This window comes from Catharus ustulatus, chromosome 3 (genome assembly GCF_009819885.2).
Source record: "Catharus ustulatus isolate bCatUst1 chromosome 3, bCatUst1.pri.v2, whole genome shotgun sequence".
NCBI lineage: Eukaryota > Metazoa > Chordata > Aves > Passeriformes > Turdidae > Catharus > Catharus ustulatus.
The window spans coordinates 110,290,108-110,309,054 of record NC_046223.1 but is presented as its reverse complement, the minus strand read 5'-3'; the positions used below and the strand labels follow the sequence as shown (position 1 = coordinate 110,309,054).

The 18,947-nt window shown below is 43.3% G+C and overlaps 1 protein-coding gene across 1 annotated transcript in view; it reads left to right on the top strand.

The window, feature by feature from the left end:
- The window catches only part of LOC116994718 (HCLS1-binding protein 3-like), a 52,249-nt gene that overhangs the window by 842 nt on the left and 32,460 nt on the right, over positions 1 to 18,947 (top strand). Inside the window, exons 2-4 of the mRNA XM_033056622.1 lie at positions 4,864 to 5,029; positions 14,402 to 14,609; positions 16,371 to 16,590. Coding sequence (XP_032912513.1) covers positions 4,864 to 5,029; positions 14,402 to 14,609; positions 16,371 to 16,590 — 594 coding nt within the window. The remainder of the gene's footprint in view (positions 1 to 4,863; positions 5,030 to 14,401; positions 14,610 to 16,370; positions 16,591 to 18,947) is intronic.

Sequence of the window (18,947 nt, the reverse complement as noted above, 5' to 3'; positions counted from 1 at the left end):
TCTGATGTGACTAACATGTTTTGTAGGACTGACTTTATATTAAGTTTAGCCTTGGAAATATAAATCCAAACACCTGGATTAATTTTAGAGTTGTTAGACTGAAAATGACCCCGCTTGCAAATTGTCCCACTGAAACTGGAATGTTTTCAGTGATAAAATTGGGTATATATGTACGTGTGGGATTAAGACTTTAGCAAGTGAACTTATTTTCTATCTTCTGAGGTGAAATAGTTATATAGTTGTGACCTCTTCCACTCTTTTTTCCATATGCTTGTTTTGGGAATAGGATGCCTAGTTGCTGTGGTAATATAAATCATGGAATCATAGAGTATGCTGAGTTGGATCATTCAGTCCAACTCCTGGCCCTGCTCAGGATATCCCAAGGATCACACCATGTGCCTGGAGCATTGTCCAGATGGACAGAGAGAGGTGGACAGAGGTTGCTGGAGCTGGGTGCTGCTGGCAGGGCTGACTTTATCAAGGCAGGAAGCCCAGACTCTTTTATGCTGGAATAACTGTTTCTCCAGTCTCAGCACTTGCATCTCTTATTTTACTTTCTTTCTGGTGGTTTCCCACCCCCCATGTTGGCCTTTCAGCACAGAAAGCGGATTAATTAAAATACCATTTAATTATTATATCCAAATCAAAGGAACAGGAGTGAAAACCCGGCCCTTAGTGAACTGTGGAAGCTGCTCAGTTCTGCTGACCTTTGTAGTCTGCACTTCCTCTGTTCTGGGCCAATCCTGCATGATCTGATTGTGCAATGATCTGATTCACACTGGTGTGGCTGGTATGAATGGTCTCCTTGTATTTGGGTGAAGGGATTCCTGTTAGCAAGGTTAATCGTGTTCCCAGGTGAGCTGTCTGTTTTGTAGACAGAAGTGTAAACTGGAGATAAGCTAGAGAAAAAAGAGAAGAAGCAGTAAACCTGCATGTCCAAGTTAAACAACCAGTTTTCTCCTTTTGCTGCTTTTTTTTTTTTAAAGCTACAAATGCAAAAATAATTGTGTTTTATGTGGAAAAAAATGCAGTGAAACTATATTCTGTCTTGGGATTTGCAGGTGCTGGTTCTGTTTGAATAACAATAACAATGTTTAATTAATTAAAACACTAAGGCTGCTTATTTTGAAAGCATTACAAGAACTAAGGGAGCACTTTGGATAGTATGCTCTGTCTGTCTCAGCCTCCCTGCTGATTTCTGTTTGTTTGGAATCAGTTTTATATTTAAAAAGAAACCCTGTTGCTATGGAAGAGATAACAGGGGTAGGTTTCCTGTAGGAGATGGTAATGAAAGTGATCATAAGGCCTAAAGCAAACAAACAAAAATGTAGCTATTCTTCTCCCTCTAATCATTTTCCATGACATTTTAGTGCAGACTTCTAACAACTTAAAAAGAGAACCCCTGGGTATAGATAAGGTACTTGCTAACTTCATGACAGTTTCAGAACTCTGTAATGCAGCAGCTCTTAGAATGAAGTTGTAATAGTGTCACTTCAGAACATCTGTACATGGTGTTTTCAGCTAAACGCCACTTGAGGATGCACTGGTCATTATTCCTTTTATTTATATTAGAGGTGAAAAGCAGGTTAATTAGTCACTTATATTCTGTGTTAACAGAAGTAGAATAACAGATTCATTTGAGATGGAAAAGACCTTTAAGATCATCAAGTCCAAGCATTAACCCAGCACTGCCACTAAACCCTGTTCCCAGATGCCGCATCTACACATCCTTTCAAGGGCTGGTAACTCACACACTTCCCTGGGTTAATAAGTCATTCCTGAGTACCAGTGACAGACCTTTTTGCTACCATAGCTGCAGTCACAACTTCTGAGTGACTGCACATCTGGAGAGCTGTTAAGATCTGATTATTGTGATTATTAGAGAGAGATGCTTCTGCCCAGATTAATGTGCAAAATGAGATCATATGCCAAAATCAATAATGCATATTTTATTTAGTAAAATGTGTGTGAGAGAGAGACAAAGACATAGAAAAGAGGGTGGGGGGAGAGGCAGAGAGAGAACAATTAAGTAGAAAGATAATCACTAACATTGTGGATGCAGCAGTGTTCTCTTGGTCCTTTACCCTTTTTGGTGGTATGGGTCCCACAAAACATAAAGTTTAATGGGTACATTCAGGTGTACATTCAGCTATAAGCACATCCCCTGCAGGGCAGAGTTTTGCACTGTTTTGTTACACTGTGAATCATGCACAATCCTCTGATGGAAGGCCCCAGGAATAAATGTGGGTGTGCTTTGGGTGTCTTTGGTGGTTTATGACGCTTTTTAAGACATGACAGCTGCTTCTCATGCCTGTGTAGTTGAGCCTGTTCTGCCCCATCAGAAGGGATAAATAAATACCCTCAGGCCTACATGTGAGTGTGAATGTCCTGTGCTCAGTGTGTCTCTCCTTTTGAGTCAGTGCATTGTGGTCTCCTCCAGTCAGAGCTGACCTTCAGCACAGTTGCTGAGCTGGCCTTCTCCATGGACTCCTTGCAGTGTTATACTCTTCTCTCCCAGTCTTGTTTACCTCTCCTTAGGCTTGAGATAACTTGGACAATAGTACCACCTTTATCTTATCTCAAGTCTCCATCAGGTGGGTTAATTTACTGTCCATACTTCCAGGAATTCATGGGGGCAGATTTGGGGTGGAGGTGCCAGTGGTTGCAGATGAGGAGTTGCTTCTTTATACAGTCTGCCATAGTGGGCAAAGTCCTTTGGTGATCTTAACAGTGTTTAAGGCTATTGTGATCTGTAAGTCTCTTATAAGAGCATATCCTCTGCTGCAGGTGTATTCTAAAAAACTCCAGATCCAGCTGATTTTACTGGCAGGTGCCCTTAGAGTCAGCATTTTGGCTGCCACTGAAGGAGGCAGAGTTCCAGATGATGGTTGTTACTCACAGATCCCACAGGCTGTGTGAAAACCAGGCACCTGTGTGTTCACACACAGGCACTACTGGTCCTGTGTTAGAGCCAACAGCACGTGTAACTGAGAACAAAATTTTGTCTGGATGTGTTAAGTCCTTGACTGGCTGAACATGAGAACAGATTGGCATCATCCAAACACTGGAGATGGTACAACTGTTGTTAAAGCCCTAATGCTTTAAACATGCAAAGAGGATTGGGTACAAAACTTGGGTCTGTGTCCTTGTTTATTGTTATCCTACTTATCAAGAACTTTCAAGATACTCTCTTTAAAAGGCTTTTTATTCAAGCTTTGAATTAGAGATTCAGAGGTTGCCTTCTTGGGGAAGCTCAAGTTTCATAAGAACTGATCAAGTTTTGACATGATGAGAGGAATATTTTAAAACTCTGAAACTAGATGGTTTCAGCCTCTTGACAGTGCATACTAAGTTCTATGCATTGTGTATCCTTAGGCAAAAGGGCACCTCTGTTAATGAATCTAAACCTTCTGAAGGAAGAGGTAAGAATTCCACACTCTGCAATACACAGGAAATCTAGGGAAGATGGAACTTCCTAATCCTCATGCTTAAGGTTTAAAAAGGCAGAAAAGAAATTTAATGATCCTAGTTTGGTTTTCTTTGAAATGGTCCCTTCTGATTTCTCAAAAAAATGTTCACTCACACATAGGAAGGATGTACTCAGAGATGTGTTCAGAAGGTATTCAATCGTCTGGATGGTGAACTTCTGATTCTGGCAGAATACTTGGTTCCAGTGACAGTGAGTGTTCTGTAGCTTGGCACAGGGTAACTTTGGGGAAGGGATCTTTGACCAGTTTTGGTTTTCAGGCTATTGAAACAAGACTGTTTATTTCATTAAACATACTGTTTAATCGTCCAACAGCAACTACTTGGTCTTACTCTTGATGTGTGAGCACTCTAATATGATCCAGCATTCCTTTTGCAAAAATATCATAAATATTTTCAGATGGCAATCCAGGGGAAAGGTGGCACCACAGTTCTGTGGATCTGACGTGGTCAGGAGGAAAAAAATTGATTGAGTAAACTGCAGCAGCAGCTGCTCCCCTGTTGCATTTTCCTCCAGGAGGAGCCATGGATGGTTATGACTGCTGGCAGCTCTGAGAGGTTGATGCTGTGGTTGTCCACTTTAAGTGGGTATGAAAGGACAGGTAGTTCTGTTCCTAGTAGGATTTTCTGTGGCAAAGCCAAGAAGTTTTGGCTGGTGTGCCCTTTAGGCTGTTTGGCAGCAAGACTGTGTATCAGTCAAAACCAGAAGGCAGCTCTGAGGGATCATGTCCTCCTTTAACTTGTTCAGTCCTGATGTTTGTCTAATTTTCCTCGAGTACCTTCACAAATGGAAATTGTGATTGGCCCATCAGTCTGCTCCAGTAGCTTCCTTTGTATTTTGGCTTTAATCCAGTTCTCTGTTTGGCTCTTCACAAACCTCACATTGTCCCTGTGCTCCAGGGACAGAGCTTCTTTATTTCATGGCACCTTTCAGCTCTTGTCTCCGTCATTCTTGGAAATGCATTTAGATTAAGGAGAGGTGGATAGGGCTCAGCACAAGTCACTGTGAACACACCTTTGTCTCAAAATAAACCTGATGAGAGATCATGGGATCTTCTCACCTGCCATGCTGGGTGAAGAGCACTTCAAGCTCCTGTGAGTGAGGTCCTGTTCTGAATGAATCCACATCTCTTCACAGAAATGCTGTGTTCTTGGCACATTGCCTGCAGTGTCATGGCAGGTGCTTTGGGATGGAATATAGGAAACAGGCCGTGTCCCAGTTTATCTTGTTGCAGAGTAGGAAGTGTTTGGAGCAGGGTCTGTGTGATGTCCTATTCCAGTGAGAGCCTTTGCATTGATTTTCTTGGGCTTGTAACTGGGAGAGGGACAGTTAAAAGTCTTAGTGTGAGTGCCTGAACTCTGTATTTTCTTCCCTAGGCAAATTCAGAATACGCACACAGGGCTGGATTTGTCGGTGCCGGAATACCAGGAAATCCGGGGGAAGATGATGTCTGGCCATGTCGAGTATCACATTGTCATTGTTACCCGGCTGGCTGCCTTCAAATCAGCAAAGCACAAGCCTGAAGATGTGGTTCAATTTATGGTAAATATTTAATCAGATCTGTTAGTGATCACTTTCTTAATCAGTGTCAATTATTTATGTCATGATGTAGTAGGTGCCTCATCATCAATCACAGCCTCTCTAGGTCAGGGTCGTTGGTAGGACAACACAGTCTGTACCATTTCTGCAATTCCTATTCCATTATTTGTATTCGTTATCCACACAGTAATTGAACTTTTATTCCAGGAGCTAAAAGTGACGATGACTGTTTTTGCCTTTAAGGCATTTTTCATTATGGATCAACAAAGAGAAACCAATTAAGCTTCTTGTAAGTTCTGCTACAAATTGGTTTCTCCAATATATGTATCAGTACTAGACTTCGTACAGAAACATGAAATAAATATATAGTAGCTTATTTGAGTGGGTCTATTACCTAGACACTGCTTTTAAAATCCTTAGTAAGAAAGGTTTACAAGGAAGTGTCCATATAAAACATTTAGCTGGATTGTCTTTTTCATTATACCTGCAGAGTAAAGGTTTGAAAGCACAGCACATGACTTCGGACAATTAATCTTATCTATGGCCTGTGCATATCCACTTAAGCTGTTGCCCCGGGACTGTCTATCAAGCTGATGGAAAAGGTTTTTTTAGGTTGTTTAGTCATTTTGGGTGTTCTATTTGATCTTCCTTTGCTGCCTGCTGAACCACTCCCAAGAAGCGAATTTCTCTGTCCATTGACCATAAAGGGACACACCCTGTTGCATGCTGTGAACATCTGCTCTTTACAGATGTTCTGGGAATAACTGTAATGTCAGAGTGATGTGAATGTGTGGTTACCTGGTAGACCATGACCTGTAGAGTAACTCACACTTTATGAAAGATAGTTGATAAAAGCATATTGAAACAATCTAATTTGCAGATAAATATCTGTCAGTGTTGTAAAAAAAATGCTTTACAACAAATGAGATGTCCTGCATTTATTCCCCACCTTGTGCTATATGTAAATGTGGTAAAAGCAACAATGCTGGCATAGGAGTCTGTTCTGTTCTCCCTCCTCATCCCTGCCTGCTTGTTCTCACTCTGCAGTGTTTCTTTTGGTGTGCCAGTGTCATGTGGCTATTGCACAGCATCAACTGAGGAACTGCTCCTGGCTAAAAATGGGTATTTTGGGGGGTTGTTATTCAGTACTGATTTACACCTCTTCCTTGAGCCTGAGTTGCACAATCTCATTAAAGTTTCTTCTAGGACAGGGAAGGGCCAGACAGGGGCAGATAAGAAAAGGGGAAGTGCAGTTGCATTTTTTCATGCAGCAATGCCTGCTTATGTAATATTTCCACACAGCTCTGTGGAAGAAAGAATCTGACTACACCTGAGGTGTTAAATTGGGCTGTCATCATCTACCTTCATTTTGCATCATTTAAGAATAAGTTGATAAAATCAGCTTGTCTATAAAGAGGATAAACAGATTTTGTACCGCAGCCCCTCTGCTTGCTGTGGTTGTTTGTTCTGTTTCTGGGAGGATTTTCAGCACTCAGTTGCTCTTCCCAAGTGAAATGAACCTTCCTGATTTCTCCTCTAGTGAGGCCTCCTGACATTTCATTCTTCATGAAGAAGAAAACTGGTGGAGCCTGACGAGAATAACACTTATCTCATCAGTTACATTTTTTTCAGCTGACTAAGTATGATATATTATATAGTTTGTTGTGTGAGAGTAATTCAAAACCGTGAGCTGGGAGGTTGAGGATGGATGCTTTCCATCGATTCATTCCGATGAGTCTTGTCTGTATGTATTACTGGAAGGAACAGAGGGATTCACCTGTCGTAACTTATCTCTCTGTAAGTTAGATATTTTAATCTGAGTCTGTCCATGCTTGTGTGGTCAGTGGGGAGGAGGGGAATGATGTGACTCATCCTCTGGAAATGCCTCTCTTCTTTGACCATAAAGGGAAAGTATTTACATTTTGGACAGCTGCAGTGAGGGGTTGAAATGCTTGAGGGTCAATAAAGTTGCACACCAATCACTGTGTGCACTCAGAGGTGCCCTGGGATTTTCTACCTGGCCTTCAGAAGGTTGTGGGTTTCCTATAGATCTTGTGTGGTATTAGCCTGCTGCACACAAGTCCCTTGGATACCCCAAAGCATCTCAGATCACATGGGATGCCTTTTTCTGGGCAGAACAGTATGCTGTCTATAATTAGATGTCTGCATTTGGTTTTCTAAACTCCCATCCCCATCAGTTCAGTGCTGTTGAAAAGGACGTAGCTGAGTATCTGTGGGGTGGGGGAACCCACTTTGCATAACAAAAACATCTGGTACCATTTGAGAAACCCTAAATTACCTTACCCTACCCTAAAGTAGGTGTGTGCACAGGGCTGGCAGGTGTGACAGAGGACATAAAGGCATTGGAGCTGCCCTGAAGCAGCAAGGAGAAAGCAGTGCAGCATCCAAGGTGCCACTGCTGCCTGTGTTAGGTGAGTTGAGCTTCAATCACATTTCACCAAAATGTCATTTTACCAATGACTGTCATGGGAGCTGAGGCAGCTCATGCGTGTAGGCAGATGGCTTAACCTGGAGAGGAGTGCCAGTGCTGTGGAAGGAAGTGCAGGGAAGGGGGGTTGCAGCCAGCGGGTCTGTGCAGTGCCCTGTTCTCCTGGAGGCTGGAGCAGCACAAACAGGAGCTGTGACCCTTCCCCAGGAGTTTGCAGGTGCAGTGTCCGAGCCAGGCACCCGAGCAACAGCAGAGAGCGACGCTGCGGTGGGCAGCAGATCTAACACGGCAAATTCTGTCACAGAGCAGTCGCATGAGACATCTGAAGGAGGAAGAAGAAACTATTACTATGTGCCTGTGCTGGGGCAGAATGGGAGAGGGGACGTCTTCTTTTTGCTTGTGTTGAAACTGCCAAATTGAAGGAAGGAGCCAGTGTCACAGCAGGAGCGTGACACGTAGGTTAGGGAAGGCAGGCAGGCGTGCTAGGATTTTCCTTGTCTTTGCATACCGATGTTCGGGGTGTGTCTGTTTTGGCCCCTGTGGAGCCGGGTCCGTGTTCTGTGGCTCCTCCTCGCCTGTCGCCGTCCCTGAGGCCTCCAGGAGCCGCCGCTCCCGCCCGGCCCTCAGGGCCTGCAGCGCGCGCGGCGGGCGCTGGGCGGCAGCACCGGCACCGGGACCGGCACTGGCACCGGCACCGGGACCGGCACTGGCACCGGGACCGGCAATGGCACCGGGACCGGCAATGGCACCGGGACCGGGACCGGCAATGGCACCGGGACCGGGACCGGCATTGGCACCGGGACCGGCAATGGCACCGGGACCGGGACCGGCATTGGCACCGGGACCGGCAATGGCACCGGGACCGGGACCGGCATTGGCACCGGGACCGGCAGCACTGGCAGCGGCACCAGTGGCTCCAGCGGCTCCTTTTTCCCTGGGAAAGGATGGCGAGCAAGGCAGCAGCGTCCTCTCAGCTAGCCGTGCTCTCCAGGGTCGGACCATAGCATCCTTGGGGTGGGAAGTGGCCTTTAAGATCATTGACGCAGCTTCGGACAGATCACCTTGTCAGCTGTGCCAGAGCACTGTGCAAGTGCCACATCCGGACGCTTGTTGAACATGTCCAGGGATGGTTCACCACCACCACCCCCCTGGGTAGTTCATGGCAATGTTTAAGGACCATTTCCATGGAGAAATTCTTTCTGATGTCCAACCCGAGCCTCCCCTGGCGCAGCTTGAGGCTCTGTCCTCTCGGGGAGATGTGTTAAGGCCCTATGACAAAAACCAGATGAACATCAAAAAGAGATTTCAGATCTGATCTGTGAAGCCTTTAGTTTGGGTGTAAACAATCCAGAGTGCCCTATTCCCCAACCTTAATAGGACTCTGCAAAATCAGCATCGTGGCATCTCTAATTAAAATGTTTGTGAAGCATTAACAGAAGAAGGAATTCACTTCTGTGATGACTCTCAGATCTAAATTTTTAGAAACTGGAGGAATTTTTTTAATTTTAAAAAATGCTAATTGTAAAATAGGGCAGATGGGTTGTAGAACTGCATAATGTTAAGGTTATATTTGATAATTAAAGGAAAAGTCAGTTGCACTTCTTTCAAAGGTCAGAATACTCTTGTACTATCGAAAGAGGGAAATTGGTTTTCTCTTTAGTACTGCTACCAAGGTGATATTTAATTATTGCCTGTAGATTTGCCATTTTCTGTGACAAAAAGAAAAGGCTTTGCTTTTCTTAAAGGCATTTTTTCCAGCTACACCTTAGCTTTTTCAGCAATTAACTTCTCCCTTCCCAGCCTTATTAAAAATCCACCCAGCCTTTAGTGCCTTCTCTTTGTATCTGCATCCGGTTTGATTCTTCTGCACAAGTTATTTGTTAGTCAAGCTTTTTCTTTTTCAAAGCTGAGCAAATAACTGGTGTTTGACAGGCACAGCACAATTTAGGGAGGCATTTACTATAGAAATGTCTTCCTCTCTTAAAATGAGGGAGTGTGTGAGTACGTGGGTGTGTATTAATTTGTTTTCATCATTGCCTTTTTGCCTATGTTGGCCTTTTTTTTTTTTTGCCTCAAAATCTGAGTGCATTGGAGTTGCTTTTTCCTTATCATACAGATATGTTGTGAAGATAAATTCCTTCACCTTATGGCTTCTGTGATGTGAGGGGGGCGGGAATTCATGCTCAGTGTAGCAGTAGGTTCAGGAGCCACTAAGGATTCATGTTGATTAAAAAGAAATATTAGAGTTCTTGCTCTTCTGCTGGGCAAAACAGATGAGGAGAACAGCATGTGGTCTTGTAATTAAAATCTACCATAATGCATACCCACAGGGTCACCAAGCAACATTAATTCTGGTATGGCTTGAATTGGGAGTTTCCAAGTGAAAGCTTTGTTTGTGCTGCCTGGGAGAAGGGGTGCTTTTGATTCCTCTACCCAAAGCTGGTGGTTGTTTTAAAGGACAGAGATGCTGGATCTCCCTTTTCTGACAGCGTTAAGAAGTGGGGTTTTTAAGGAGAAAGTCACAGTAACTCTGGTTTTTACAAAATACTGTTAAATCAGGCGTGCTCTTTGTTGGTGTGCGCTGGCTGGCAAAGGGCTCGAGTTAGCTGTAAGATCTCCAGTTTGTTGAAATCCTTGCAGCAGATACAAAGCATAGGAAGGCAAGTTTGAGGTTAGAAATGGGACAGTAAAAGGAGCTTTGTAGGGAAAGGAGGCATTAAATAGCATTAATATTTAGTAGGATCAAATTCTGTGCACAACTGCGAGTCCCAGGCTCGTGTCCTACAGCCATTCCGGTGTGCATTTTCATGTGTGGGGCCCTTGGGAAGAGGGGGGCAAGGCACATGCATGGGATTTGAGGGATTAGCAGCAAACTTCAGGTTTTCACTTTGAACTTCGCGGTGGTTTTCTTAACCTTCTAGCTAAACTTGATCACATTCAACTTATTTATTTGTTCCCAGTGGAAAAAAAAAAAAACATTCAACTCATCCCTGTCTGTCTTTTAAGTTCTGTGTTGGATGTTAATTGTTACAGGCAAATAAGGTCTTGACCTGGCAAATGTGCACATGCTTTGCTGTATTTGCATGATTAACTCTTTTGAAGTGAAGCAGATTGAACCTTTGATATTGTGACTTGACAGAACTCCTTGAAGTGTGTGCACTCAGGCTGACTTACAGGTGGTGGGTGTTTAGCTCCACAGTGTTCACAGAGTTCAGTTAGAGGCATGGAGGGGGAGAGAGTAACTGCAGAATCAAGACCTGGAGGAATTACAGGCAGCAGAAGAAAATATATTTGAATATTAATCAAATGGAACTTTGTTTACTTAATAAGATTGATAAAATGGGGTTTAGAGCTGTGCTAGTTTTTTATCCAGACATTTTGGGCCATAGGATCCATCAACAATTTTCAAAGAGCTGTAAGTGATAACCAGGAAAGGCAAGATTTAATTTTGTTACATGCTGATAGGCCTTTCTCCTGGAAAACTGACAGAGGATGTCAAATTGAAAGGGTCCAGAATTGTTGCAGCAGAGCAAGGCGTTCTGACTGGAAAGGTGTGAGAATGCTCTGCGTCATGTCTGAGATTTGACTTGAAAAAATGCACTCTGTGGAACCTGTCTGGCACTTGTGTACGACCTCTGTGCTGCTGCATCCAGCTCTGGGGTCACAGGTACAGGAGAGACATGGGCCTGTTGGAGCAGATCCAGAGGAAGGGTACAAAGTGGTGACAGAGCTGGGCCAGCTCTCCTGTGAGGACACTGAGGGAGCCAGTTCGGCCTGGAGAAGGCTCCAGAGTGACATTAGACCCCTTCCAGTACCTAAAGGGGCTGTAAGGAAGCAGGAGAGGGACTGCTTGCAAGGACCTGGAAATGACAGGGGAGAATGACCTTAAGCTGAAAAAGAGAAGGTTTAGATTAGATCTAAGGAAGAAATTCTTGACTGTGAGGATGCTGAGACACTGGAACAAGTTGCCCAGAGTAGCTGTGGCTGCTCCATCCCTGGAATTGTCCAAGACCAGGTTGGATGGGGCTCTGAGCAGCCTGGTCTAGTGGAAGGTGTCCGTCCTGTATTGAGCAGGATGATCTTTAAGGTCCCTTCCAACCCAAACCATTCAGTGGTTCCCAATGCACCAGTGTGGGGCTGTTGGGCTTAGCCAGCCTTACCACTGCATTCCCAAGGTAAATCTGGCAGTGAGCTGAACCCAGGTGTCATGGAGCCTACCAAGGGACAGTGGGTGAGGAGCCCCAGCTGGCAGGGGCTGGCAGGGGCCAGCACTGGGCTTAGGCAAGCAGGGAATGGTTTTGGCTGGTCTGACACCTCCCTGGTACAGCGGGGTGTTCCAGCAGAGGGCATCCCGGCACTGCTGGATGTTGGCCTGCACGGTGTGCTGCAGGCTTTGGGAAGCACATTAGTATGCTTTGGACACGGTGCTGTCACACTTGGTATTCCGTGTCGCGTGTGCGTTCCCGGCGTTGTTGTTCAAAGCCCACGCAGATCCACAAAGGCGCAATTAGCGATGGGATGCGAGGGTGTGCATTTGCTTTAGGTTCAGTGGTGTAATTAGACATAAATTGAGATTTATGAATAATTTACAGACTTTGATAGAAGAGGAATGGAAATTAAGTGGGGAAAGAAATAAGTTTGTGTATCTCAGTTCAGTGTTAGAGTATTTTAAAAAACTGTTTTGGCATAATCTTGATTGGCTGCTGTCTTGTAATGCTTTCAGAAATTTGGTAGTCATTATTGAAATTAATTAAATGTTAAATGTTCTTCGCAAATCAGACTTAATTTTTTTTTTCCCTGGGTGAAAGGTAATGATGTTTATTCTTTTGAAAGAGCACTGCTGAATTCCTTACTGCCCTTATGTTTGTGTTTACAGAGTATTTTTGGGAGGGGCTCAGACACCATACCTGGCTCAGAGTGCTACTGGGACCTACCAAACTAAAAATGTACAGCAGTTCAGAAGCTCTGGAATTGCTTTCCCTTCTCTTTTTGGGGTCTTTCAAAGGGAAGAATTTGATGTTCTGGAACATCCCTATTGCCCTCACTTTAGGGCTTGGTTGCTGAATGGCATTTCAGATCCTGCATGTGGAGCACAGTGTTACTCACACTTAACCTTTGTTGCTTTCACAAGACAAATATAAAATTTTTGGTTTTTCATCCCCCATCAACTCAGGTTGGATGTTGTGTTTCAGATCTTTGTTACAGAGCTGCTTGCCTTTTGTGACTGGACACTGAACCCACAGTGAACATTTTGCAGCTGAAATGCAAATGCTTTTCCAAATCATCTGGCTAGGTTGGTAATTACTGCGAAAGGCAGGGAAGCGTGAAAGCTGAGGTGGTTATTGCTCTTTGTGCCCACATCTGAATCAGTGAACTGGTTGAGGTGTGCCTGTTATTGTCAGGGCCTGTTCCCTGGCCTGGAGGGCAGCTCACTCAGTCTGGCTGCATGTGCTGGATTTAACTTTCTTTCCATCTGCAGTGCTCATCAGTGCCCAAAGTGGCTGCTGAGGGGGTCTCTCCACCAGGCTAGATCTTACCTGGGGGTGTGAGAGCTGCCCAGAGTGTAGGAACTGTGCCAGGCATTGTCAGGTTCTGGTTAGACACTATAAATGAGATTTCTGGTAGCTGCTCTCAGGTTCCAGTGGCTGTGGTATGCCTGGTGCTGTTTAGTTTGCTTGTATAAAGGTAGTGTAGGGATTCTGCATTAATCTGTAACTCATTTCCCTTCTGTGCTTTTGTTAGGCTGACTTTCTTTTATTCCTGTGTCTGTGGGAGAACTCTGCATTTCTCCATTCCAAGGTGTGGTTCTTGAGTCTCTCCATCTTTTATATCCATCTCAGTATGTGCAATACTGCACATACTGCAGGGTTAATTAGGATTCACTCCACTAGAGTTCAGCAACATGTGTTACCAGGAGGATAAGAGCTGGATCCTAAAAGAGTATCTGTGTCCTATGCACTCCACTAGCAATATTTTAGGAGGTTTTTTTTTAATCTCTGTATTAACTGAAACACTTTGGTAGATTATGGGTCCATGAAGGGCCTTGACAAATATATTATCTGTATAACACCACAGAGCAGGGAAGTCACCCTCACTGCATCTATAATGTCACTTAGAGATAGTGTTTTGTTTGTGTTTTGGTTTAAGATACTGAATTCAATACTTAATGTGGCATAAAAGCCACACCTTTTCTAACCAACATTCCCATTGCTATTGCTTTCCTTGTAATATCTTGAGCCTTATTTCTCCTCAGGCTTCCTGTCTTTGTCCACAGAAGGAATGACTCCATTCACTGTTGGCATCTTCTCCCTGTATGAGAACCTTTTAGGCCATGGCCAAGTTGTTGTTTTTTATTTTCTCGTGGATGTACTGAATATCCAGGGGTCAGCTGAGGTCTTTGCCCTTAGGTTTTTGTGTCAGGTGACTCTTCAGGGCAGAAGATGTGACAGTTTTTTAAGCCTCAGCAGCCAAAGGGCACTGAAACCACCAGGAGTGAGGAATGGGAGTGGTGCAAAGGCACAGGCAGCTTTCTCCACCATATACCTACCAAGTAGAGCTTTTCTTCCCTCCTGTCTCCCAGGACTGGGCATCACTTTTAGTAGACAAGGATTCCTGCTGTCAGAAGAGTGTCTGGAGCAGTGACCTTCGCAGTATTTCATTAGCTGATGAGTCAGACAAATGGATTCTGGCAATGAACTTTAATTCCATTAAGCAGTGGATTTTAATAACAGAATTAGAAGACCAGCAACAGTGCTTGAGGATTCACCGGGTGCATAACAGGCTTTTGCTAGGCCATGTGTAAAGCTCCTTGCTAATATATGGTTTTCTACTTCCACAGTTAATGTTTCACAGCACTTAAACTGCTGCTTTGCTGCTCCTGTCTCTCCTGTAAAGAAATTAACCCGGGCAACACGTTTTCATTGCAGGTTTCCAAGAAGTACAGTGAGATTGAAGAGCTCTACCAGAGACTGACAGCACGATATCCACAGGTTTCTCTTCCACTCCTGCCTAGAAAAGTTCTCTTCGTGGGGGAATCTGACATCTCTGAACGAAGAGCTATGTTCAATGATATAATGAAATTCATCTCCAAAGATGAGGATCTAGCAACGAGTCCTGAGTTACTGGAATTTTTAGGTAACTAAAAGATGTGAGTGTCCCCTCTCCCATGAATGTGCTTTTTGGAATTGTTAAGTTCTTGCCTTGGGTAGCCAAATACTAGAGAGTGCCAGAATAAAGTCTGTCACTGAAAATATCCTCACGTGCATTTGCAGTGCTGCACAGTCATGTTTGCTAGTGTTTTTCTGTCCTCTCAGTGGAGAGCCTCATTCAGAGATGTTGGTAGGCACCTTCAAAGCAAGCATTGTGCTATCCTGTTTCTGATTTCCTGCTGTGCTTCAGGACATATAAGTTTAGAAGGCTAAATAGTCATATGTTGCCAGTGGGGAGATGCACCCTAAAGAAGATAGTGCAGGGTCTCCCTTAGTGAGCAGCTCTTCCGTGCTTTGTCTGATTTACCAGCATGTTGTTGATTCTGATAGTTCCTTTCCTATGTACCTTGGACATAGCAGCATACTGAATGAGTGGAACATGAGTTCTCTGCTTTTAATTCAGCTGAGGGCTGCTGAGCAGGGAATACTCCAGCTTGGTGCTGTGCAGGATTCTTTGCAGAGAGTTACTTTTAAGTAAGTGAAGTTGCAAGAAACTAAGAAGTGTAAACATATCATCATTTTGCAGAAGTTTCAAGTGTGACTAGATCTGTTAAATTGGCAGCTTCCTAAAGTCAAGGGGGGCAAAGCTGCTAAATGTGTGGCAAGATCCAGGTAGTAAGGTTTTTGTTTGGGGTTTTTTCCTCTGGCAGTGTTCTCTTGAAAGCAGACCCCTTGCACTGAGAATTCAGAATTCATGTTGATTGATCTTTGCATGCTGCTTTACCTAAGCATGGTGCACATCTGCATCTGAAGTAGCTGGACTACATCCTGTGGGCAGATTTGGTGCCAGTAATGTGAAATCAAAATTTGCCTTAGAATAATGTAAGTCTTACACTGATTTGGCAGATGCAGACATGAAAAGCAGGGTGAGATGAGTCTCCCATGCCATGTTACTTCAATAGTCAAAATGATGTAACCATGAATTTCATCCATCATAGCTTTCAGTAGCCTTTTTTAAGCTGGTCTCACTATTTTAAATTGCTTCCCTAGATATCCAAAAAATCAACAACAAGGATCCATTTTCTCCTCATTCTGCTGTGCTTTGCATGTAACAAGTATGGTGAGAAGACTTAGTTTTATGTTTCAGTTGGCTGAATTTGCTGGGCTGGAAGCATCTTGCATACTGAAAGGTGGTAGAACTTCAGGCTTCATTTTTCAGTGTAAACTGAAGAGCTGCTGTAGAAACATGCTGTCCAGTGCTCTAATTTTAGCCCAAGTTAATTAAATAGTGTCAAAAAGAGAATTTTTCTCTTTGCTAGCTACGTGAAAGTTAGCTACCTACAGGTAAGAAGAGTATTTACAGTCTCTCTGTAGCCAGTAGAATAGAAATAGGCACTTCAAAGAGGAGCTTCTCACATGACTTCATTTGGATGGGATGAATCACCATGTGGAAATTGTATTGTTTCTGTTGACTGAAGAAGGAACATAAATAAGCAGATTTGACATGTGCTGCTGTGTCTCAGATAAAGTTCATTTCCTCTGTCTTTCTCTACTTAACTACTTTAAATCAGTAAACAGATCAGACACATAATGACACATAGTGAATAAAGGGAACAGTGGGAGTGTTTTGAAAGAGTTTCACAAAAGCTGATCGTGTCCTTCATTCCTCAAACAAAACTGTCAGAAACAAGTACAAGGTATAAAAACCTCGTATACTCAGTTTAGCCTCCATTACTGTGTTTTGCAGGTACAAAATCTTCCAGTGCCGTTGACTTCAAGGGTAAAAATGTGCCTGATGACAAGGAGAAAGAAGATGAAGAAAATGAGGCATTGGATTTTTTCAGAGAGGAGAAGACACCTGACCTAATCTCACAGCTTTTATCAGTGGAAAATGTCAAAAAAGGGGAGGAAAAAGAAGAGGGAGATGAGGATGAGGAGGAAATTTTAGACCCTCTTGGGATAATCAGGTATGGCTCAAATCCTGTAAATTAGGTATGTAGATGATAGCCTTTCTGAATAAGGCTGTTGTATGTCACTGTCCCCACATCACTAAATTTCACAGAGGAGGAGGAGCCTCTGCAGTTCAGGGATGAGGTGCTTTGGTAGAGGGAAGAGACTTCTTAGTGCTTTTTCAGTGAATTCCTCAGGATCCAAGTGACAGGGACATCATTAATGGCCTGGTAACAGTCCCAGCTACAGAAGGGACTTTGCTGAGCAATGCAGGGTTCTACCACAAAGCATCAACCCTCCAGCATCCATGGATGTGCCTTCTGGAGTACACAGGACACTGACTGCAGTGTCTGGAGCTGCTTTTGAGCTCACTTGTGGCTTTTCTTTCCTTTTTCCTTTGTCTGAAGGTGTCACATGCTAAATGCCACTAAAGCATAAGCAGTAACAGCTTGAGAAACAGTAATAGGATCAAAGCTTTCTGATGTTAGTGTCTGGGCTTGCTTACCTGTTAAGTAATTTTCAGACAGTTACTTTCTTAACTTCAAGATGGAATTTCTCACTGAATTCCTAGCTTCTAAAGTCTGGAAGCAAATTTAGCTTTTCCATGGCTAGGATCATAAGCAACAACTACTTTTTTAGATGTCCGAGTAAAGAAGGTGTAGCTGCTTTTGATCTTCAGCAAGCACTGAACTGACCCAGCTGGATGGTTTCAGCCACCCAGAGTCACCAGCCACTACTGAATGTTGTCTTGGATCTAGACAGCTTTCAAAGTGCTTCTGCACAGCAATAGGCAATAATTGAGAATAACAAGCCAGACCCCTCTCTTGGTGTTCCAAATGGCATTAAATCATTTCCAGGTGATCATTCACTCTAGGCTCTAAGCTGGAGTCTCCTACACTAAGTTTGATCAAATAAGATGATTAATACTGGAAGCACTATTTGGACTTTCCTCCTGCTATAATCATCTGTAATTGTGGCTACCCAGACATTGTCCTTTTTACTTGAAGTATTTAATCCTTTAAATCAGAAAAGATTCGCCAGAGAATGATCACCAGAAAACATTAACTGTTACTCTTTTGACAAAATGCACTGAATTACTCAGCATCAAAATTATTGTTTTGTTTAAGGAGAGTTTAAAAATTTAAATAACCATTTACAGTGACAAGTTAGATAAAGAAATACTTCCCACAAAATGTAAGGTCCTTAGTTTGTATATTTACAAAAGCAGTTCTCCTTTTTTGGATAGGAAAATGATCTATTGGGTTAGCAAATGCAATGTTATATTTTCCAACTTATAACAAATAGAAGCTGTAAAGAGCTTGCTATGCCAAAACAAGCAAAAAGTTTGCTTTTCTCCTCTGCACAGCTTGACATAGCATTTGAAAATCTTGATTATTTTGGTCTTCTAATGCACTGAAGGATGACAAGATCTGGTATTTAATCCTCATTTAGTTTATTGCTTCCATTCCTTCCAAGTACAGAATTCTTACTGAATCAAAATAACTTCATTTATATAAGAAGTATGGTCTTCACTGGGACAGAGCTGCAGTGTGACATGTTATGCAGTCAGATGTTTTTCACTCTAAAGCAGTGGCTGGCTATCTATAAAAAAACCCCTCCATATCAATTTATTATTGCTTTTGTGATTCTCACATGTGCAGCGTTGGGGCAGAAACATGAAAGTGGAAACAAGAATTCTGAGCTGGATTTTTCATTGTCTCTGTTCTCCTGTAACTCATCCTGCTCCCATGGAAGTTATTTTCAGCTCACATCAGTGTAGATCAGACTGTACATCAGCACTGTATCCCAGCTCTGTGCCATCTACTAAGAGGTGTCTAGCTGAGAGGCCAAAGGCAGGAGCTTAGTGATCTCTGGATGGGCAGGTCTCAGGAGACATTTTAGTGTGTCTTGTGTATCTGTTAAAATGTTTGGTGCTTGCATGCTTTGAAGAGGGAGCTGAAGCCCCACAGCTTTAGTGCTGTAGTGCTTCACATTAGTGCTCAAAGTTACTTTGGCATGGGAATGAATAAACGGGAGGTGAAGCAGATAGATAAATGTGTTTAGTAGGAGATTGTCCCCTGGTGCCTAGTAAATTCAGGTTAAAAAGGAAGGAAAAAATCCATGCTCCTTTCCTCTCTAAAAAATCTTTGGAAAGCTGTAGAGTCAGCACTGAAACAAGCCAGTCCATTTCATGCAGTAGTGGTGGCCAGAGTGCTTTGAGCAGCAGAGCTCCAACCTAAATTGAATCATGTGTTTGGCATAATCTTACAGGTTTTTTGCATTCTGGATGAGGATGAAACTGCTCCAGTAGCACAGGCCTCCATATGCTGTCAGCACGCTTCATTTGGTAACAACTTCTCCTCCTGGGCCAGAA